Below are 21,783 nucleotides of genomic sequence, written 5' to 3'. Positions count from 1 at the left end.
TGAAACAAACAAAAAAAAACCTATAACTAAATGTCCTTTTAATGGGTGTCCATTGAAATAACAAACAAACAATGGATCAGCAAATCTCATTCAGCAGAAGCAGATCAAAGTCATCGGGTATTACTACCACCACCACTACTACTACTACCGGTAATACTACTCCCTATAGGTCTAGTATTAGACGGAAAGTTAGCTTTCAAAAAGTTCGGCAACAATTTGAAAGTCATCACAACAATAATAATAGTGTTGTTAATATTACTGTTAATTTAAGTGATATCAAACGTAAGACATTATTATTATCATCTGTGAATAATAATAATTTTAAACCAATTGGTGATCCAATTGGTGATCCAATACTTGAAGTTATTAATGAAAGTAATATCAATACTACTACTACTACTACTACTACTACTACTACTAGTAATAAATTAAGTCACATCTCATCATCGATCAGACAACCGGACTTATTATTATGTTCATCGACTGCTAGTGTTTTACCACAAATAGTAGATCACTACTCATCACCAGCACATCCATCATCATCTGTTATAGTCACCACCACTAAGACTACTACTGCTACTAAAGATTTGTCTTCAATAAGAAATAAAATCAGTTTTTTTGAAGATAAATCTCAATCACCCAGTAATGAGTTGTTTAAAAAACAATTTATTAGGAAAACTAATGAAACAACTGTAGAAACAACTAATAGAAAACAGCAATTAGTTGATGAAAATACTACTACCGGTAATAATAATAGTCAAGCAATAGTTGTTAATACAATAAATGTTGATTCATGTCAACTGATTGATCATACAGTAGTTGATCCAAAATGTTTGGTTAGATCATTGAATACCGATATTATTGACTGTTGTCATCAATTAGATGATGATAACAACAAAAATAGTAATACTAATTGTGATAATGATAATCAAAATCAATTGCCAACTGATGGCTACGTTAGCGACTGTTGTACCGATTCGGTGATAGATATTCACCAATCATCAGACAATTTGATCGCTACTACCGATAGCCAATCGCCGCTACATATTGTCTTCAGAAGAGCCGATAGCAAACATCTTATTAGTAATAAAAATGATATCATAAACGACAGACCGGTTCCCAAACAGAGGACATTAATCGGTAGAAAAGATGAACGAATCAAAAGAGTTTGTCAAAAAGATTTTACCGATTTTTTCAATAATAATAATAGCCATCAATTGATTAACGAAGAATCCTTGTCAAAGAATGGCAATTTGAAACCAGATGTCAAACGATCGTCATCTCTGAGTCAAGACAGCGGTATTGTCGACAGTTTTACCACAAATACTAGTAGTAATAACTCGTCATTTCTACATCAGACCAACTGTTCTAATAATCTAATAACAGATTGTCAGACAAATAGGACTAACGATTCATCAATAGATGGTAATCACGAGAAACAACTTGATGGTGATGATGATGATGGCGGTGGCGATGATGGTAATGATGATATGTCCATATATGATGACCATATATACGAAGAGTTAGGCCATTATCAATCGAGCCGACAGTCGCGCACATCAAACGATTGGATCGATATCGAGACTAATGATCAGCAAAAGATCCGAATAGAAGTGATTCTTAACAGAAGATCTCATCTAAAAGCTAATAACAATTACAAGAGTAGACTATCATTCAAACCAAAGACAAATCAAATTCATAATAATAATAATAATAATAATAAGAGAAGAAGTAGTAGAAGACCATCGATGATAAATGTCGTCTATAGTGATGGCAGTGATAGTGCCACAGAATATGAAGACATCGATGATGATGATGATGACCACAACAATGAAAAGATTAGTATTAAACAACATATGTCTTCAGAAATTAGTGATAAATCAATGGTTAGTTTGGTTTCTTTGAATAAAAACAACGACGAGTCTCAGCTGAGACCTATTAGTAGTGATCAACGATTAAGTGATCATATCTATGAAGAAGCAATGATTGATAATAATATTTTAATGGTAAACAATGATCGAAAAAGTTGTACGGATTTGCAAAACAAATTAGTTAGAGAACTATCGCTTAGACTCTTGGATAGCAAAACTACTATCACCACCAGTACTACCATCGATGGCAATAAAACCATCGATGAATGCGATAAGACAACAACAACTACAACAACAACTGGTAATGAATTATATAATGATATTCGTTTGGAAACATCGTGCGAACCAAACATATATACAGCGACACCGCGAAGACTACCAAATCAGATGATGACAAAAACTGATCCAACAATTACTAGTCGATTAGATTCAAAGACAGCTATTGCTGTCTCCAAGTCGATAGATGCCATCAACAGTGAGATTAGGGAAAAATTTAATGATAAACGATTAACCATTGCCAGCAACAGAAACTCATCCATCTATATCAGTCCCAACTATAGTCAAGCCAACGATGATAATGATAATACTAATACTAATAATAATAATTTTATAATCAATAGACGAAATCAGAATAATCAATACAAACTTAAGCCAATTAATTCATTGAATCAATTTAATCAAATACCATCGCCATCATCATCGCCATCGCCAACAACAATGTCACCAACAATGCGTTCGGAATTGATCCAAAAACATACATCAATGGTGGCCAGTATTGCCAGCTATCTTGAGTTTGACAATAATCTTATAGATTATTGTCCATCAGGTGTTGGTGGTGATGATGATAACAGCATCAGCAGCAGCAGCAGCAGCAGCAACAACTGGAACTGGTCGCCATTGAGTAGCGAACCGTTATATCAATTCTATCAAAAGGATGTCCGCCGTCGGGCCGAACTGTGGAAAAGTTTTGAACCGAACAGCCATACGAGTCAATCGGATTACGATGAATACGAAATCTATTCGTCATCGACGGCCTACGATACCGGCGATGGCTGTACCGGTGGTGGCTGGAGTGGCCGCAGCGGCGGCAATGGCGGTAGCGGCAAAAATGAACCAATCAAATCCATGCTACTCAAACGTAATATATCGGCCATGGATTTTGTTGGCAATGGCCCGAATCGGACACTGTGGTGTCATTTACCGCAAGTAATTAATTCAAGTGATAATCTACTATCCAGACTATCCGATCAGGAAAAACGTTTACAAGAAGCTATGTTTGAGATTATCTCATCGGAGGCCTCCTATTATAAGTCGATCAATATATTGGTTAAACATTTTCATAATTGTCTGGAATTTAGTGGCAATAGTTATCAGCAAATATTGAATCCGATTGAAAAAAAATCGTTATTTTCAAATATACTGGACATTAGTAAAACCAGTTGTCAGCTGTTGGCCGAACTGGAGAAACGGTTCCAACAGAACGTACTTCTCTACGATATATGCGATATACTATGCGATTACGCTGTCAATCACTTCCAGCCATACATCCACTACTGCGCCTATCAGAGAGATCAGGAAAAACTGTTGACTCAGTTGACACAATCGAGGCCTCAGTTTCTTGATGTACTTCAACGACTTGAATCCAATCAGATCTGTCAGAATCAGGCCTTACTATCGTTTCTAATGCTACCGATGCAGGTAATCATTTAGATGTTTATTTTGTGTATGTGTATGTGTATGTGTATGTGTATGTGTATGTGTATGTGTATGTGTATGTGTATGTGTATGTGTATGTGTATGTGTATGTGTATGTGTATGTGTATGTGTATGTGTATGTGTATGTGTATGTGTATGTGTATGTGTATGTGTATGTGTATGTGTATGTGTATGTGTATGTGTATGTGTATGTGTATGTGTATGTGTATGTGTATGTGTATGTGTATGTGTATGTGTATGTGTATGTGTATGTGTATGTTTAGTACAGTATATACTACACATACACAGTGTGTACAGTAGTTATTAAATTATATCAGTTTGATTAGTTGACATCAATCAATCAAATCAATTATTATCTTATATTTATTTTTTTATTTTTTGATTGATTGATTTGATTACTTATATCTCTAATAAGTTGATATTTTATTTTTATTATACTATTTACCGGTAATTTTCATTTTATATATATCTTCAGCGCATAACTCGGTATCCATTACTAATTGATGCCGTCTGTCAGCAATTGCCCGAAACTAGTCCGCTATTGCCGACCGCCCAGAAATCGTTGGGTATTATGAATCAATTGGTCCGCAAGTGTAACGATGAGACAAAAAAAGTACAGCGAATGCAGGAACTGATGGAAACGGTAAAGATATTGCATTTTAACCGCAAAGTCAAAAGCTGTCCGATTGTTAAGGGAACCAGATATTTAGGTTATTAATGTTAATTAGTATATATATATATAATTAAATTATTTTTTAATTAACATACTTACTGGTAATCATATTATTATTATTTTTTTAATTTTATTTTTTTAGTTAAGAAAGGTTCGGTTACAAGACTATCGCCACAATTATCGGCAAAGAAAACCATCGGAAAGTCATCGACACTCAAGTGGTCAAAGAATACAATCTATTTGTATCTGTTTAGCGATCTATTAATTTTGGCCAAAAAGAAAAGGTTTAGTTTTTTTAATGATAATAATTATTTATTTTTTTGAAAAAAATATTAGTATTTTTTTGTATTAATGATAATTTTTTGTAAAAAAATTTTTTTAGCGAAAACTATTATTCAGTATTTGATTACTGTAACAGAGATACCGTACAACTGATCTCATTGGCCGCCAATGATGGCGGCGCTGGCGGTGGTGGCGGCGGTGAAGGAGTACCACTGGGTAGGGATGTCCAGGCATTTCGTTTGGCTATTCCTCCAAATTATCTAAATCCAGCCCAACTAATCTTATTGAAAAATCATCAAGATAAAATTGCTGAATATACTATTAATTTTAATTTGGAGTAAATATTATTTTTGATTTATTTATTTATTTTTTATTTACCGATTAATAATTACCGGATTATAGGAGTGAAAAACTTCGTTGGATTGAAGCCGTATCGCAGCCATCATCGGATAATCCCAATGAAGTCATATATGAGGAATGGGGTATCTATTTATTATTATTACTTTATTAATTGATTATCTTAATTTCTACCTTAATTAAAAAATAATAATTGACCCATCAATTACTCGCTATTTAAAAAAATGCTTATCTATTTTTTATTTATATATGTTTAAAAAAAACATACATACACACCCATACATACATAACTGTCCTCTCCCTGCAATATCAAGATTGTCCTCAAGTTCAATGTATTCTCAGCTATAGTGCCCAACAAACCGACGAAATTAGTTTAGAGGAGACCGACGTTTTGAATGTTTTCCGCAAAATGAATGACGGTTTGCTATAATTATAATTAATTAATTAGTTTTTTAAATGTCCAAACATTAAAACTATTAATTGTATTATATATATGTTATATATATTCAACTATTAGGCTGGTTTGAGGGAGAGCGGCTCAGGGATGGCCTTAGAGGTTGGTTTCCATCGAAATATACCGAAGCTATTATCAACCAACACGTCAAGGCTCGCAATATGAAACTAAGACACCGATTATTAATGTATACCCAATCGGTAATTGATGAACAAAAACGGATGTCTTTTACTTCATAAACATTATATTAACTGATAGTATTTTTTTTAATATAATTATAAATATATATATAATTATCAATACTATCAATAAATTTCATATCAATAACACAAATACTACTAACAAACAAACAACAGCAAAAAAAATGTCAAATATTGCACTCATATAAAGATATATAATTTAAAAAAAATTATAGAAAATAAACTTAATATTTACCAGTATTATCATGTAATGTATACAAATTAATATCCTATAGTTTGAATACACTTTAAATTTTATTAATCAAAATTTAAATATTTTCTAAACTTTTTTAGGTTTTTATTTAGTTAAGGTTTTTTAAAACTAAAAGAATAATTTCTAAATTTTAATTAATATTATAATCAAAAATTTTGTTTGATTATTTAATAAAAATAATTTATTATTAACTAAATTATAATATTTAATATATTATTATTAGCAGCATACTAATAACTGGCAATTAATAAATAGTACTGTATATTATAAATATTTGAATAACGATTATATATATATAAAATTATGATAATATAACAAATTATAATTGTATATTATTTAAGTATAAATAACTGTTTGGTGGTATTTATATAAATAAATTGTCAATCATTAATTGGCATTAATGTTTTTTTTTGAAATGTTTACCTAAAAATAAAATCAAAATTATTGGTAACTATATGTTTCTGTATATGTTTATAATATTGTTTTTTATATATACTAAAAAAATCAAAATTTTACTTAAAAAATGTGATCATCTTATGATATTTTTTCCCCATCAATATACACACATGTTTTTTTTAATATAAATAGATTATGACATAATATTTTATAATTATATGATATCACTAGAAATAAAAACTTTTTTTATATAACTATTTTTATTTAAGTCATTTCAGTTCATAAATATTTTTGTAGTAATAATTTATTTATTAGTATTATTAATTTACTAACAATTTGATTCATAATATATATATATATATATATTAAATTATATTAAATAATTTATATTTGATATTTTTAACTTTCAATTTAAAAAATGTTGTAAATATTTTATAAACATTTTATTTATAAATACAATAATTTATTATTATTATTATTATTAATGGGTTATTTATTATTTGATCAGTGACTTTTTTTTATTATTATTTTGTTGTATTATATAATTTAAACAGTTATTAGACCTAATATTTTTAACAATAAATAATAATAAAATTTTTTATTACGGTAGTTTTTTTGTAAATAAAAATAAATAAGTTTTTACTAAAAATAATAGCTACTAAAAAAAGTGTTTTAATTATCTATAAATTATTAATTATTGATAATAATAATAATATAAGTGATACCAACAACAAAAAAATATGGTTAACACAAACTTTTCAATTGTTGATTATCTTGTGTTTGCATTTTTGTTGATCACTTCATCGATGATCGGCATATTATTTTGGTTTAAATCCCGAAACAAGCCGTCAAATGCCGAATTTTTGACCGGCAATCGCCAATTGGGTCTATTCCCGGTAACCATGTCGCTGGTGGCCAGTTTTATGTCCACCAATACACTGCTGGGTCTGCCAGCCGAGGTCTATCAAGTGGGTACACAGTTTTCATTGCAACTAATCGGCATTGTTGTGGCCGTTGTGTTGGCCGCCGAAGTATTTATGCCAATCTATTACCGAATGGCTCTATTGAGTGTCAATGAGGTGTTTATTAAAAAATTAGTAGTATTTATATTTAATTGATTTTTTTTAAATGTAAACTTATAATTGAATGATATTTTTTATATATACTTTTTGTTGTTGTTGTCATTGTTGTTGACCAGTATTTGGCCAAAAGATTTAATGCCCCCTATATTCGTATGGCCGGAACCGTCGGCTTTCTCTTATCAACTGTACGTACAATAAAATAATTAATTAATTAATTAATTTTTTTTGTATTGGTATTTATATTTAATTAAATATCAATAAACCTGTCATCAATAATCATATATATATATAACTTTTATGTACTGTAATTATGGGTAGACATAAAACAGTTTTAATATATAAGTATTAATATATTAAAATTTATAATTATTTAAAAAATAAAATATTTATTATTATTACTACTATAGTAGTGTTAAACTTTTATATATTTTAATATATTGTACAATACTGTAGTTAAAATGATAATTAATTATTAATTAAAAAAAATTATATATATTATAAATAATTATTTAAAAATAAAATATTTATTATTATTATTATTATTACTACAGTAGTGTTAAACTTTTATATACTTTAATATACAATAGTATATAATTAAAATGATAATTAATTATTAATTTTTAAAAAATTTATATACATTATAAATAATAATTTAAAAATAAAATATTTATTATTATTATTACACTAGTGTTAAACTTTTAGATATACTTTAATATACAATAGTATAGTTAAAATGATAATTAATTATTAATTTTTTTTAATAAAAAATATATTTATTTAGACACCATATATGGCAGTTGTGTTGTACGGTCCGGCACTAGCCTTGAGTTCAGGTATTTTAAATTTTTTTTAATTGAAAATAACTTTATTTATATAATAAAAAATTAATATATGCTATAATTTTTTGTTGATTATCACCTGATTTTAGTAACTCCTCTATCAATTCCAACATCTATTTTAGTGGTTGGAGTTATCTGTACTTTCTATACAACAATTGTATGTATTATTCAAACTAAACAAAAATAAAACAAAAAATATTTAAAAAAAAATTATTTTAAAAATTATATTACATTATATTCTAATACATATATACAGATAATGCCACTTAAAAGTTTAAATTTGTGTAATATTATGTAATGATTTAGTTTAAGGTACTGTATAACTTACCTAATATAATGTAACTGTATATATTAAGTTACCTTGATTATAGTAAAGTTAAACTGTACACGATATAACTCAAATTTAAACTTTTAATTGGCATTATCTAGGTATATTATAATTATATTTATATAATATAAACAAATAATTTTATATATTATTCATTATTATATTTACAAGTATAAAAAAAATTTTATTTAAAAATAAATTTAATATTTAACTCAACTATTAGGGCCAATTAAACATTATCATTAACTTTTTTTTTAAAAAAATTTAGTTATCATTATTATTAATATTTTAAATTAAAATTATTAATTATAAATTTTTTTGTTTGTCACTCAAGGGTGGTATTAAAGCAGTTATTTGGACAGATGTTTTACAATGTATACTAATGTTTTTGGGTGTCATCATGGTCATTATTCAAGTAATAATTATTAATTATTGTAGAAATATTTTTCTACATAAAAATAACTATTGCAAATGTCTATCAAAATTTAAATATTTTTAATATGAATTTTTAAAATATAATATATATATATATATATATAATATTAATTGTCTATTACATCCAGGAAATAACATAATATAATATGTGGTTTAATATTAATAGCTATTTCTAGAAATATATTTTATAGCATTTACTAACATATATATATATATATATATATAAACAACTGTAACTTTAATTTAATTATCTGTAATAATGTGATCACTAATCCCATAGTTTAGAAATAAATGTTTTTTTTAACATTAAAATTTATTTTAATTTTTTTTATCCCTTCATTATTATTATTATTATTATATTTAAAGTTTAATAACTAAATAGTAACTATGATTTTGATTTTTGTTTAATAATAAATATAATTATTATATATATTTTTATTTTTTAAAAAAAGGGTGTCATTGAAGTCGGCGGAGTAGCCGAAGTGTGGAATATCAATGAAAGGGGCGATCGTCTAAAATTTTTTAAGTAATTAATTAAATTATTTAATTAATATAATATAATAAACAATTTTTGTTTGAAAAAATCTTTTTAAATAATATCATTATATTAGTAGCCATTAATAGTTTAATTTGTATTTTACATTAATATACTACTACTTTTATAATTCATTCATATATATATATATATATATATATATATATACAGTATATATGCAAATAATTTCTATTACATAATAATAACAATAACTAATTGTTTAATTAATTGATTTAGTATGCGATTTGATCCCTACAATCACGACAACTTCTGGAATGTGGTAATCGGTACGACCATCACATGGAGTGCTGCCTATTGTGTTACACAAACTCAGGTCCAGAGATACTGTAGTATGGGATCAGCTGCTAAAGCCAAACGGTATTATTATTAGTATTTAGCTATATTATCTATATATATATATCTATCAATCAATATCAGAACTCTATACTGGAACCTACCCGGGCTACTAATATTGGCCATACTGGCCATACTATGCGGAATGGTTATATATGCCAAATATCATGCATGCGATCCAATTACTCTGGGTATTATTGAACGACACGACCAACTGATGCCCTACTTTGTAATGGATACGCTATCGAAATATCCGGGACTACCCGGTCTATTTGTTGCTTGTGTATTCAGTGGATCGCTCAGGTAGTTAAAAAAAACCCCACATTTTGTAATATAAATTATCTAATAAATTAAAAAAATTAGTACATTATCATCTGGTTTTAATGCATTGGCTGCCATAACCTGGGAGGACATAGTCAAACCTCGTATCAAAATAACCAGTGAACGACAGGCGCTTAACATAACTAAGCTAATAGGTATGGGTGGGGTAGGCTAGAGTAGTGGGTGTCATTGATTTTTTAAAATTGTATTAATCTGTATCTTATTTAATTTTTTTTAAATTAAATAGCCATGTCTTATGGACTGTTAGCCATTGTAATGTCGTTTGGTGTGGGAAATGCCGGCACTGTATTGCAGGCATCGTTAGCATTGACCGGTTCAATGATGGGACCAATGTTTGCATTGTTTATTATTGGCATATTTTATCCCAGAGCAACTTCACTGGTATATACCAAAAAAAATATATTCAATTAGCTTAATAGTAGACTAAAATTATTTATAATAATAATTATTATTAATTATTAGGCGTCGCTAATTGGTTTCATAAGCGGTATATCAGTTAGTTTGGTACTATCGGTCGGCTCATTGATTATCCCGCGACCCAAAGTCTCATTGCCCACAACTATAGACTCTTGTGCTGCCGAACTGATCCAGGAGTTACTGATCAAACCAAACCAATTAGCAAAACCATCATTTATTGCTTATTATGATAATCCTGAGTATGACTTTTAATTAATACTTAAAATTAATATATATTTTATTTTACAATAATACTAAAAAAAATTGTTTTTCTAGTGGTTTCGGTAGAGTATTTCACATATCATATCTACTAATGTCGGCCATAGGTTTAATTATTTCATTGATTGTGACCATAATATTTAGTTACTGTATAGGTATGTTATATCTAAATTTTAATATTTTTAAAAATTAATTTTTTAGATAATGTATAATTTGAAATAATAATAATAATATTTTGTTTTTTTATAAAAAAAAAGGCAAACCTGATGATCATATCGATGGCAGTCTATTATCGCCGACCGCTAAATACATATTTTCATTCAATAAAAAACAGCAAACATATTGTCCATCCGATCAAAAGGTTTTTAAAAAATACAAAAATAAATAAAATTGATTTTTAATTTAACATTTTTGTTACCATATAATGAAAAAATATAATAATTATTTTAATCATTTAGGATGCATTCGATACTAATAACAAATCTGATATATTTGAATCAACTAATAGCTATAAAATTACTGCTGTTTAACCCCCCCCCCCCATCAAGATTTTTTTAGATAATTATTTTTAATAAATAATATAACTTAATTTATAATGATAATTATTTTTAAAAAATATTACTATTAACTATGCAATAATTACTAATTTATTAACTAAATTCTTAATGTATTTATATGAATGCATAGATAATTATATACACCGGTAGTTTAGGTTATTTATTTAATAGATTTTTTATTTTTAAATTTTTAAATTAATAAATTTTATAATTTTATAACTTCAATGACCATGTTTGTTATGGATAATAAATATAAATTGTTTATTATATTTTAATTATTAAAAATTATATTTTTACAATTTAATCAATTATTTTATTTTTTTTTCTGATAATTATTACTTAAGTAAGTTTTTTCTTAATTGATTGAAACATACGGTAACATTAATTTTAAGCGCAGGCTTAAGATTAATGTAAATATTGTTTTTTGTTTAGTTTTATGATAAGTCACAAGCATTTGACACTAAAATTATATATATATATATATAAAGAGAGAGAGAGAGAGAGAGAGAGAGAGAGAGAGAGAGAGAGAGAGAGAGAGAGAGAAAGAGATTAGGAGAGTGTTTGAAGAGTTTTTGGGCTGAGTTTGTTGTGTTAAGCGATCGATAAGTTTTAGCGCAGAGATGGTCTGTCTATACATACTATATATATATATATATATATATATATATATATATATATATATATATCAATATATATACATACAATATATATATATGAGAGCATCACTACTACTGATGTTGCGCTTCAATGGCACATCACTTCAACATCACTACTACTACTACTAACTGCATCATCACATCCAACAACAAACATATTATTTATACTGTTGTTTATATTTTATTATATTTTTTTTTGATTGAAACAAATTTATGTAAAAGATTATACTAAAAATTATTTAAGTAGTTTTTCTACAGTATTATATATATATAATGAGGTAGTGATTGATACCTTAAATAATTGTTGTCCAGAGTATTAGACACCAATAAGTGACACCATCACCACCAACAATGTTGGGTCGCAAACAATCGCTTAGGGATCAGACATTTGCTCCCGAAGTCGAAGAATGTATCCGTACGACCACACTCTGGTGGCAAAGTGTTCACATGAGACGATTCATGCGTTTCTGTGCCTTCCTGTCGCTGGTATCGGTATCACTGAACACATCCTATACGTTTCAATCGGCAAAATCGTTGCTTTACATTACGTTTGTTATCGATTCGTTTGTTACACTGGTATTTACCGCTGAGTTTATATCGAAGATACATCTGAGAGGATTGAAGACCTATTCGCACGACCGATGGTCACAGTTTGATGCCGTTATGCTTGTCTGTCTCTACATATCCCTGACGTTACACGTATTTGAAATGACTGGTCATGTCAGGCCATATTCGCCGACATCGATATTGCGGGCACCGCGACCACTCATAATGGTACGGTTGGTTCGGGTATTCCTATCGTTTTCGATGCCCAGGGCCCGCATAACGCAAATCTTTTTGCGATCATCTCAACAGATCTATAACGTTACACTGTTTTTCCTGTTCTTCCTCTCACTGTTCGGCTTACTTGGTGTCCAATTTTTTGCCCGACTCGACCATCACTGTGTCATGAAAGACAACTACACCGAAGAACATGTACCATCCATACAACAGTTGGCCATTCCCGATACCTACTGTTCGCCGATTACCACCCGAGGACATCAGTGTCCGCCGAAAATGATTTGCGTCGAAATAACCAATTCGAGCGGCTATTCGGGTTTCGATAACTTGGCCCACGCCTTGTTTACCGTCTATCAGTCGGCCTCTCAGGAGGGCTGGAGTCATGTCATGTATGCGGCTATGGATTCGTTGGACGCGTTCAGAGCAGCCTTTTATTTTGTAACCTTAATCTTCTTTTTGGCCTGGCTGGTCAAAAACGTATTCATAGCCGTAATTACCGAGACGTTCAACGAAATTCGTGTCCAATTTCAGCAAATGTGGGGCGAAAGAGCCAAAATCACTACCGAAGCTACACCGTCGACACTGGTCGGCGAAAGCCAGTGGCGTCTGATTCAGTTAACCGATGCCGACAACCAATCGCGTGCGCCCCGTATAATCAAAGCCGTCATCAATACGGCATCGTTTCAGATATTCATAATGATTGTCATAGTGGCCAACGCTATTGTCGGCGCGAGTGTCAAATTTGAACACTCGGGCCGACCGCGCGAAGACTTTTATAAGACTCTGTATCCATTGGAAGTTGGATTTACAATATTGTTTGATCTGGAAGTGGCGCTGAAAATCTGGTGCTACGGCTATCGGTCGTATATTCGCCGATCACTTCATATCTTGGAACTGGTACTGTCCATCGGATCGACTATCCATATCATACCCATACTCTATATGAGCGCACCGTTAGTCTATTTTCAAGTACTACGGATAGTTAGACTGATCAAAGCGTCACCAGTTTTGGAGGATTTTGTTTACAAAATTTTCGGTCCGGGAAAAAAATTGGGATCACTTATCATATTTACAATGTGTCTACTGATCGTCACGTCATCCATATCGATGCAACTGTTCTGCTGTCTCGCCAAATATGAATACACAAAGTTTCAGGCATTTCCTGAAGTAAACAAACATTTTTTTTATAAATATAATTAATAACTTTTATTAGATATTTACAATTTTTTTTTTGATTATAATTTTGTAGGCATTTATGGCAATGTTTCAGATCCTAACCCAAGAGGGTTGGACTGAAGTAATGAACGAAACAATATTGAGATCGAGTAGAAGTATTGGTCCATTAGTTGCCGTCTATTTTATATTATATCATCTGTTTGTCTCATTGGTTGGTCATATAAAATATATTTTTTAATACATTTTTTTTATTGAGACAATAATTATAGTATTAATTAAATTTTTTTTGTGTTGTTTTATTGTATAGATTGTGTTGTCGTTGTTTGTGGCCGTCATATTGGATAACTTGGAATTGGATGAAGACATTAAAAAAGTAAAACAATTGAAAGCCAGAGAACAGTCGGCGGGTATTAACGAAGAATTACCGCTAAGATTGCGGGTATTCGAGACGTTTCCCGACTCACCGCAGATGACTCGCGTCCATAAGGCTTGCAACGAGTTTTCCGTACCGAAAGTTCGCGACTCGTTTATGCGCTGTTTTGTCGACTTGAATGATATACAAGAGTCGCCAACCGGTAAACGATTGATCGAAAACGGTCTCGAAGTTACCATCCGGAAGCAGATACCGTTGCGATTGTTGACATCGCCGTCGAAAACCAGACAATCGAGTCCACTTCTACGGCGAGTTCACGTATCGACCATTGTTTGCGATTCAAACAATCAACGTTTACTGGTCAGCGATTCGGCCACCCAGTTGGCCGGATTATCACGTGTCAATGGCCGATCGATGCGCCGATCGGTTAGGGGTAATATCAAAGAGGAACTGGCACCGGAGGGTGGCGGCGAAAGTGGCGGACCGACTGTCCGCGGCCAGGATTTTGATTTTAAAATGTTGCAACGTAAGCGACAACAGGCCGAAATGAGACGTACGCAACGGGAATGTGACCTCCGGGAAAATCACCCGTTTTTCGATACACCACTGCTGCTGGTTGGCCGCGAGTCCAAGTTTCGTATATATTGTCAGAAAATTATTACAGCCAAATACGATCCGAAAAACAGGGACCCGATTACCGGGAAAGAGCGTAAACTGAAATATAAAGGACTACACGATTTGTTTGGTTTGGTTCCGTATTGTGATTGGCTGATGATATTCGTAACGACAGCTTCGTGTGCGTCGATGATGTTTGAAACGGTTACCCGACGTGTAGATAATACACCCGAACTTAAGATTGCCGAATATGTGTTTGTTATTGCAATGGCCATTGAATTGTTGATGAAAACGTTGGCCGACGGCTTGTTTTTTACGCCCAATGCACTGTTGGCACACGTGGCCGGTATTATGGACTTCTTTATATTCGGCGTTTCGCTGGTCTTCATAGTCGTAATGCCCGAACACGTACCGCCACAGTCCCTGATCCAGACACTGCTTGTCCTGCGATGTGTTCGGCCGTTACGTATCTTTTCGTTGGTACCGCATATGCGTAAAGTTGTCTACGAATTGTGTCGCGGTTTCAAAGAGATAGCATTGGTATCCGTTTTGCTTATTGTCCTCCTATTTGTATTCGCTTCGGTCGGCGTCCATATGTTTGGCGGACTACTGGCCCGTTGTAACGATCTGAACATTACCAGACGGGTAGGTGTGCTCTCTAAGTGTCTGAATATTTAAGTAAAAACCATTATATGTATAAAAAAAAATAAGATATCGTATTTTTTTATGGCCGCACATGTATACTAACCGTACTGTTTGTTTGTCTTTAATTAGGAGGACTGTGTGGGTGTATTCAAACGGCCAGTACATGTGACCCGAATGAAACTGGAAAACCATAACGACTCGATGCCTGTCGTACTCGTCCCTAGAGTTTGGTATGTGTTTTAACAAACAAACAAAAAATTAGTTATGAAAAAAACATATAATAATTAATCACTTATTATTACAAATTGAAAAACAAGTTGAAAACAAAAAAAAAATCCTACACATAATAATAATTTTTTAACTAAATTTTAGTACTAAAATAATTTTTTATTTACTACTATTTTATTAAATCAATATATTGATTGATTGATGAAATCATCCACAAAAAAAACAATAGGACTAATCCACGAAATTTTAACTTTGATTCAATCGGCGATGCAATGCTAGCAGTGTTTGAGATATTATCATTGGAGGGATATTGCGATTATCGCGATATTATTGTTGAAAGAGTAGGTCCTGTAAGTTGAAAAACAAAGAAATTATTATTTTTTTTAAATTAAAAAAATCATATATTTTATATGACTAACACAAATTCACTGTAAGCTATAATTGTAACTTATATATACTAACTAATCGATGCACTAAATTAGTAAATTATTAGTTATTTATTATTAATTTCTAAAAAATTTCATACTAATTATAAATATTTAATATATATACTACTAATAAACCAAAAATTTTTGTCGCACTATTTTAAAAGAAAAAAAAATCAATATTAATTTGATATAAACTGATATAAAATAATATTTTAATTAACTAATAATATAATTGTAATATTTTTAAAAAAAAATTAAATTATTATTATTCTATAATATAGATTCTATATTATAAAATTTATAGACTCTATATTATCATTTAATAATATGCTTAATAAGCAAATTAATAATCTAATAATAATCTAATAATAATGCCTTAATTGTGATTTTGAAACCTATTGTCTATTTAAGGGCAAACCCGCGTCGCTTTAACTTTGATTCGCTGGGAAACGCAATGTTAGCCCTGTTTGAAGTACTTTCATTCAAGGGATGGCTTGATATCAGGGATGTCCTACTGTATCGATTGTCTCCTGTAAATCAATGTTTTATATTTATATATTTATATTTTTGATGGTTGCTTACATAGACTGTTATATATACATAAATATTTTTGCACAATTATCTGCACTAATATCTAGTAGTTATGGCATGTTGTTTTGATAGTACTGTAGTTTTTTTTAGTGGTTTTAATTACCGATAAATACACTTAATATACTTATGTGTAATTTTTTTTCACACACCCACCTGATATAGTTGCACACCATATACATCCATGTGTTTGTATTTTTGGGATGTATGATCGGATTGACCTTGTTTGTCGGTGTCGTTATTGCCAATTACGGTGAAAACAAAGGTACGGCACTGTTGACTGTCGACCAGAGACGTTGGTGTGATCTGAAAAAGCGATTGAAAATTGCTCAGCCATTACATTTGCCACCCAGGTATGCTATATTTAAGTAATATAGTTGAAGGAAAGTTATCTTTAATAGTTTTAATACATAATATGATATGACTTCCCATACTATATACTATTGTATGTATCTATAGACCAGACCATCATAAGGCACGGGCCATCATCTACGACATTACACAACACATTATATTCAAGAGAGCCATTGCGCTGTTAGTTTTGGCCAACTCGTCGCTGTTGTGCGTATCGTGGGATACGAAACAAAAACATACCATACCGTTGGCCACCATATCGGCCGGCCTGACCTGTATATTCGTATTCGAAGTCCTGATGAAAATGATGGCCTTCACGCCCCGCGGCTACTGGCAATCGCGTCGCAATCGTTACGATCTGTTTGTCACTGTATTGGGTGTCTTCTGGCTGGGCCTACACTTCATCCTAATGGACGAAACGTCCAATGCTTTCGGTTTTATTGTCGTAATCCTGCGATTCTTTACCATCACTGGCAAACACGCCACACTCAAGATGTTGATGTTGACCGTTGCGGTCAGTGTCTACAAGTCGTTCTTCATCATAATGGGCCTATTCCTGTTGATCCTGTGCTACGCACTGGCCGGTGTCATACTGTTCGGTTCGGTAAAGTTTGGCGAAAACATTTCCCGACACGCCAACTTCCGTACGGCACCGAACGGTGTCATCACATTGTTCCGTATAGTTACCGGCGAAGACTGGAATAAGATAATGCACGACGCAATGCTATCGCCACCGTTCTGCACTCGTGGCCACGACTACTGGTCAACCGATTGCGGCAACTTTTCCGCCTCACTATCCTTCTTCTGTTCGTTTTACGTATGCATCACTTATATCGTATTGAATCTATTGGTGGCCATTATTATGGAAAACTTTTCCCTATTTTACTCCAACGAAGAGGACGCCCTCCTGTCCTACGCCGATATCCGTAACTTTCAGAATACCTGGAATTTGGTCGACCTATCCCAACGGGGAATGATTCCCGTATCGAGAGTCCGGTTTGTCCTACGGCTGCTCAAAGGTCGGCTGGAAGTTGATCCCAACAAAGATCGGCTACTATTCAAACATATGTGTCACGAAATGGAACGGCTGCACAACGGCGAAGATGTAACCTTTCACGATGTCCTCAATATGTTGTCCTATCGATCGGTAGATATAAGGAAATCCTTACAACTGGAGGAATTGCTTGGTATGTATATATAGCTGACAACAACAATAAAAACTTACGAATGAAATTCATTTTTATCACCAAATAATGTCTGCTTTTATCTGTTCTCTCTGTTCTCTCTCTTTCTCTCTCTGTCTCTCTCTGTCTCTCTCTGTCTCTCTCTGTCTCTCTCTGTCTCTCTCTGTCTCTCTCTGTCTCTCTCTGTCTCTCTCTGTCTCTCTCTGTCTCTCTCTGTCTCTCTCTGTCTCTCTCTGTCTCTCTCTGTCTCTCTCTGTCCTCTCTGTATATATATATATATAGCTCGAGAGGAACTGGAGTTTTTGATCGAGGAAGAGGTAGCAAAAGCAACGATACGTTCGTGGCTCGACAAATGTCTTCGGCGGATCAAAAAAGAAAAACAACACCAATCGCTGCTACATTCGCTTCGGGCACAAAACGAACCGCTACTGCCGCTGAACGTCGGAACACTGGCCGATGCCGAAGATGCCTTAGCAATGACCGGCGGTACACCCAATGCCTTCAAAGTGGCCACCCGTACCGATTCGATGAACTCGTCGGGTCGTAAAGTCTTGTTGGCGCCGAACGAAATTCGGTCACGACTTTTACCGCTAGTATCCGAACGCGAGGACAGCGATACCGAACAGAACAGTTTGCTGAAGAATACGAAAATGAATTCATTGATTCAGCCGAAGGCTCATCTGATTGTCGGCGAAGTACACGACTGGTGGGACTCACAGTAATTCAAACCAAAAATAAATCAATCAATCAATTCATTGGTGTTATTATTATTGTTGTTAATAGTTATTCAATCAATCAATCAATCAATCATTAGTTAATTAATTATTTTACTTTTTTTTTATATAACAAAAAAAATCTTTTTTAATTTGTAGATTGATTTGTATGAAAATGATTTTTTTTTGTTGATAATTGTAATGTCAATTACTATTGTAATTATTATTATTAGTTATATTGTATATAATTTAATTGAAATATTAGTTAATGAGAAACAAACAAACAAACAAAAAAATATATTAATAGTATAAAACTATTTTTGTGATCGTTTATAATGCCATCCAAAATACTAAATGCTATTACAATATGTTATACTGTATGTTAAGAATAATCGCTTTTATTGGATATATAGTACTGTATTATTAATTGAGTTTATGTTTTAAATAAAATACTATACAGTAGTTGTTATCATAGTTTGAATTAATTATTATTATTTATTTTTGTCATAAATTCTATACGAAAAATTTACTATAATATTAATAATTAGTTTTTATTATTATTACTCAATTTTTACAATTATAATTTTCATTCAAATATTATAAGTCAAAACTTATAGTTAATATTATTACTAATAATAATAAAACACAGAATATGTTGGGGAAAAAAATGTATCGGTTTATATAAAAAAATAATAACTATAACTATAAAAGAGAAATTAGAGGTCAATTATATATATATATATATATATATATATATATATATATATATATATATATATATTACTCTATTTAATGTATAATAGGTATAAAAATGTGAGAAAAAAAGTAAAAATGTTTAATTTGTTTGTTTATTATGTAATTTTCAAACCAACAACAATGTATTAATGTTTCAAGTGTTTAGTTTAGTAGCAATTATACTACTGTTGTATAACTTATACCCTTTCATACATCAATTATCTGTATGATTAGGTGTTTATATATATATATCGTATATATATATATATATATAAACACTGTTCACACTTAAGTGACCACCAATTTTGGTGATAGACTTTTAGTTTAGTTTATTTACATTTATTATTATTTGGCGATTCTTTTAGTTACCAAATAAAAAAAAATCTAAAGTATAGGTATATATACAGTATATACTGTATATACAGTATATTAGTGTAGAAATGGTTTAGGCATTTAGTCTATACAGTCTAGTATTGTATTATATTATTTTTTTTTTTGATAGTTGAATGGCTGTGCATTTTATTGGACTAATGTCCCCGAAGAGCAATAGTAATTGTCAAACAAATTGTTCTCAAGAGGACAGTCCCCCCCCAAGAAAAACACTGAATTTATTTGGTTGTTGTTGGAAATGCTTGTAATGTCTCCTCTACTAAATGGTCTACAAATCAGAGACAATGCCATTGCATATCCAGTGCCATAACTTTTTTTTGTATTTTTTTTATTTTTTGATACAAAAGTATAAACCAAAATAATGTTATACTAAAGTTATAATAATAATAGTAATGTAGTAATAATAATGCAATAGTTTGTATTAATACGAGTACTACTCTGTTATCTTTTTTCTTGACCTATATATATATATATATATATATATATATAATATATTTTATATATAACTTTAAAAAATTTTGACAATAAATTTAAATTATTAATACTAACCAAAAAATAAAATACTAATTTAAGTTTATATATATAAAGTTTATATTGACATAACTTTGTCATCAATGTATAATTAATATCATTTTTTTTGTTAGTTGGTTAACATTTTTAAAAACCAATTAATTTATATTATAATTTTTTGTTTGTTTGACTAATTTTATTTATTTGTTGGAAAATATATATTAAATTCATAATCAAATCAAATAATAATAATAATATCGATGACATAATTTTTTTCCTGTCTAAGTTGATTTAAAATAAATATAATAAAAATATAATGTTTATCTAACACTTAGTAAACTGCTATCACATTTTTTTAAAAAATATATATATTTATTAGATTTGACAATGAAATAAATTTTTTTTTTTTGAAAAAAATGTGTGAAGTTTTGATGAAATGCAAAATTCATAATAATATTATTATATTATTTTGCATATATATAAAAAAATCGTGATATGAATAATATGTAATAATAAAAATAACTTTAAAAAATAGCATTTTTTGTGTATATTATTAAATTATTGTTGAGATCAATAAATATTTAATATTATTATTATTGCCTGTATTGCTAAAAATATTTTTGAATATACAATATTTTTATTATTATTATTGATATATCAATATACAAGTAGTATATACCGATATATATATATCTATAAGATAGTATTATTTATATATATATATATAAACAAAATTGTTTTATTTGTAAGTTTTATTATTATTTTATTAGAAAATATTTACAGATTTACTCATTTAAAAATGATAAATAAATTTTGACAAAAATTGTGTAAAATTAATTATCAAACAAACATGTACAACATATTTTTCAAAAATTAATTAATAAAATGATTGTTGATGAATATGATAGTCACTATTGTTAACAAATAATAATAATAATAAAACATTGTATATTTAGTTAGTATTGTTGTTGACTTATTATTTAAGCTATCAAAAATATATATAAACAAACTTGTTTTATTTGTAAGTTTTATTATTATTATTATTAGAAAATATTTACA

At 30.2% G+C, this 21,783-nt stretch overlaps 3 protein-coding genes across 3 annotated transcripts; all 3 read left to right on the top strand.

The window, feature by feature from the left end:
- The first annotated feature begins 205 nt into the window (after window positions 1-205).
- Window positions 206-5,638, top strand: LOC128960767 (uncharacterized). Its single transcript, XM_054306899.1, has 7 exons — window positions 206-3,569; window positions 4,063-4,297; window positions 4,403-4,544; window positions 4,643-4,879; window positions 4,945-5,024; window positions 5,214-5,318; window positions 5,417-5,638. The coding sequence occupies exons 1-7, from the start codon at window positions 1,491-1,493 to the stop codon at window positions 5,590-5,592; spliced, it is 3,054 nt and encodes a 1,017-aa protein (XP_054162874.1). The 5' UTR covers window positions 206-1,490; the 3' UTR covers window positions 5,593-5,638.
- Window positions 5,639-6,942: 1,304 nt separating this feature from the next.
- On the top strand, window positions 6,943-11,322 carry LOC128960747 (sodium-coupled monocarboxylate transporter 1-like). Its single transcript, XM_054306877.1, has 14 exons — window positions 6,943-7,281; window positions 7,401-7,469; window positions 8,066-8,117; window positions 8,213-8,280; window positions 8,786-8,866; window positions 9,339-9,412; window positions 9,659-9,799; window positions 9,860-10,078; window positions 10,139-10,251; window positions 10,344-10,498; window positions 10,580-10,773; window positions 10,850-10,947; window positions 11,050-11,153; window positions 11,251-11,322. Exons 1-14 carry the CDS (start codon window positions 6,943-6,945, stop codon window positions 11,320-11,322), a joined length of 1,779 nt encoding a protein of 592 aa, XP_054162852.1.
- Window positions 11,323-12,321: 999 nt separating this feature from the next.
- On the top strand, window positions 12,322-19,169 carry LOC128960760 (sodium leak channel NALCN-like). The gene is made up of 8 exons (XM_054306893.1): window positions 12,322-13,952; window positions 14,035-14,172; window positions 14,269-15,594; window positions 15,724-15,824; window positions 16,662-16,782; window positions 17,004-17,191; window positions 17,298-18,379; window positions 18,659-19,169. The coding sequence occupies exons 1-8, from the start codon at window positions 12,357-12,359 to the stop codon at window positions 19,096-19,098; spliced, it is 4,992 nt and encodes a 1,663-aa protein (XP_054162868.1). The 5' UTR covers window positions 12,322-12,356; the 3' UTR covers window positions 19,099-19,169.
- Window positions 19,170-21,783: the final 2,614 nt, after the last annotated feature.

The sequence above is a fragment of the Oppia nitens genome, unplaced genomic scaffold (genome assembly GCF_028296485.1).
Source record: "Oppia nitens isolate AA-2021 unplaced genomic scaffold, nextdenovo-longstitch-racon4-pilon3 scaffold52_pilon_pilon_pilon, whole genome shotgun sequence".
Taxonomy (NCBI): Eukaryota; Metazoa; Arthropoda; class Arachnida; order Sarcoptiformes; family Oppiidae; genus Oppia; species Oppia nitens.
This window is presented reverse-complemented; position numbering and strand designations above follow the sequence as displayed.

Excerpts from the sequence above, each read along its gene's own strand:
- LOC128960767 (XM_054306899.1), top strand. The coding sequence starts at position 1,491 with ATGTCCATATATGATGACCATATATACGAAGAGTTAGGCCATTATCAA. Across the intron at positions 3,570-4,062 it reads TTCTAATGCTACCGATGCAG|CGCATAACTCGGTATCCATT; the intron begins GTAATCATTTAG and ends ATATATCTTCAG. Across the intron at positions 4,880-4,944 it reads ACTATTAATTTTAATTTGGA|GAGTGAAAAACTTCGTTGGA; the intron begins GTAAATATTATT and ends ACCGGATTATAG.
- LOC128960760 (XM_054306893.1), top strand. The coding sequence starts at position 12,357 with ATGTTGGGTCGCAAACAATCGCTTAGGGATCAGACATTTGCTCCCGAA. Across the intron at positions 15,825-16,661 it reads GTACTCGTCCCTAGAGTTTG|GGCAAACCCGCGTCGCTTTA; the intron begins GTATGTGTTTTA and ends TGTCTATTTAAG. Across the intron at positions 18,380-18,658 it reads ACAACTGGAGGAATTGCTTG|CTCGAGAGGAACTGGAGTTT; the intron begins GTATGTATATAT and ends ATATATATATAG.
- LOC128960747 (XM_054306877.1), top strand. The coding sequence starts at position 6,943 with ATGGTTAACACAAACTTTTCAATTGTTGATTATCTTGTGTTTGCATTT. Across the intron at positions 9,800-9,859 it reads TCAGCTGCTAAAGCCAAACG|AACTCTATACTGGAACCTAC; the intron begins GTATTATTATTA and ends AATCAATATCAG. Across the intron at positions 11,154-11,250 it reads ATTGTCCATCCGATCAAAAG|GATGCATTCGATACTAATAA; the intron begins GTTTTTAAAAAA and ends TTAATCATTTAG.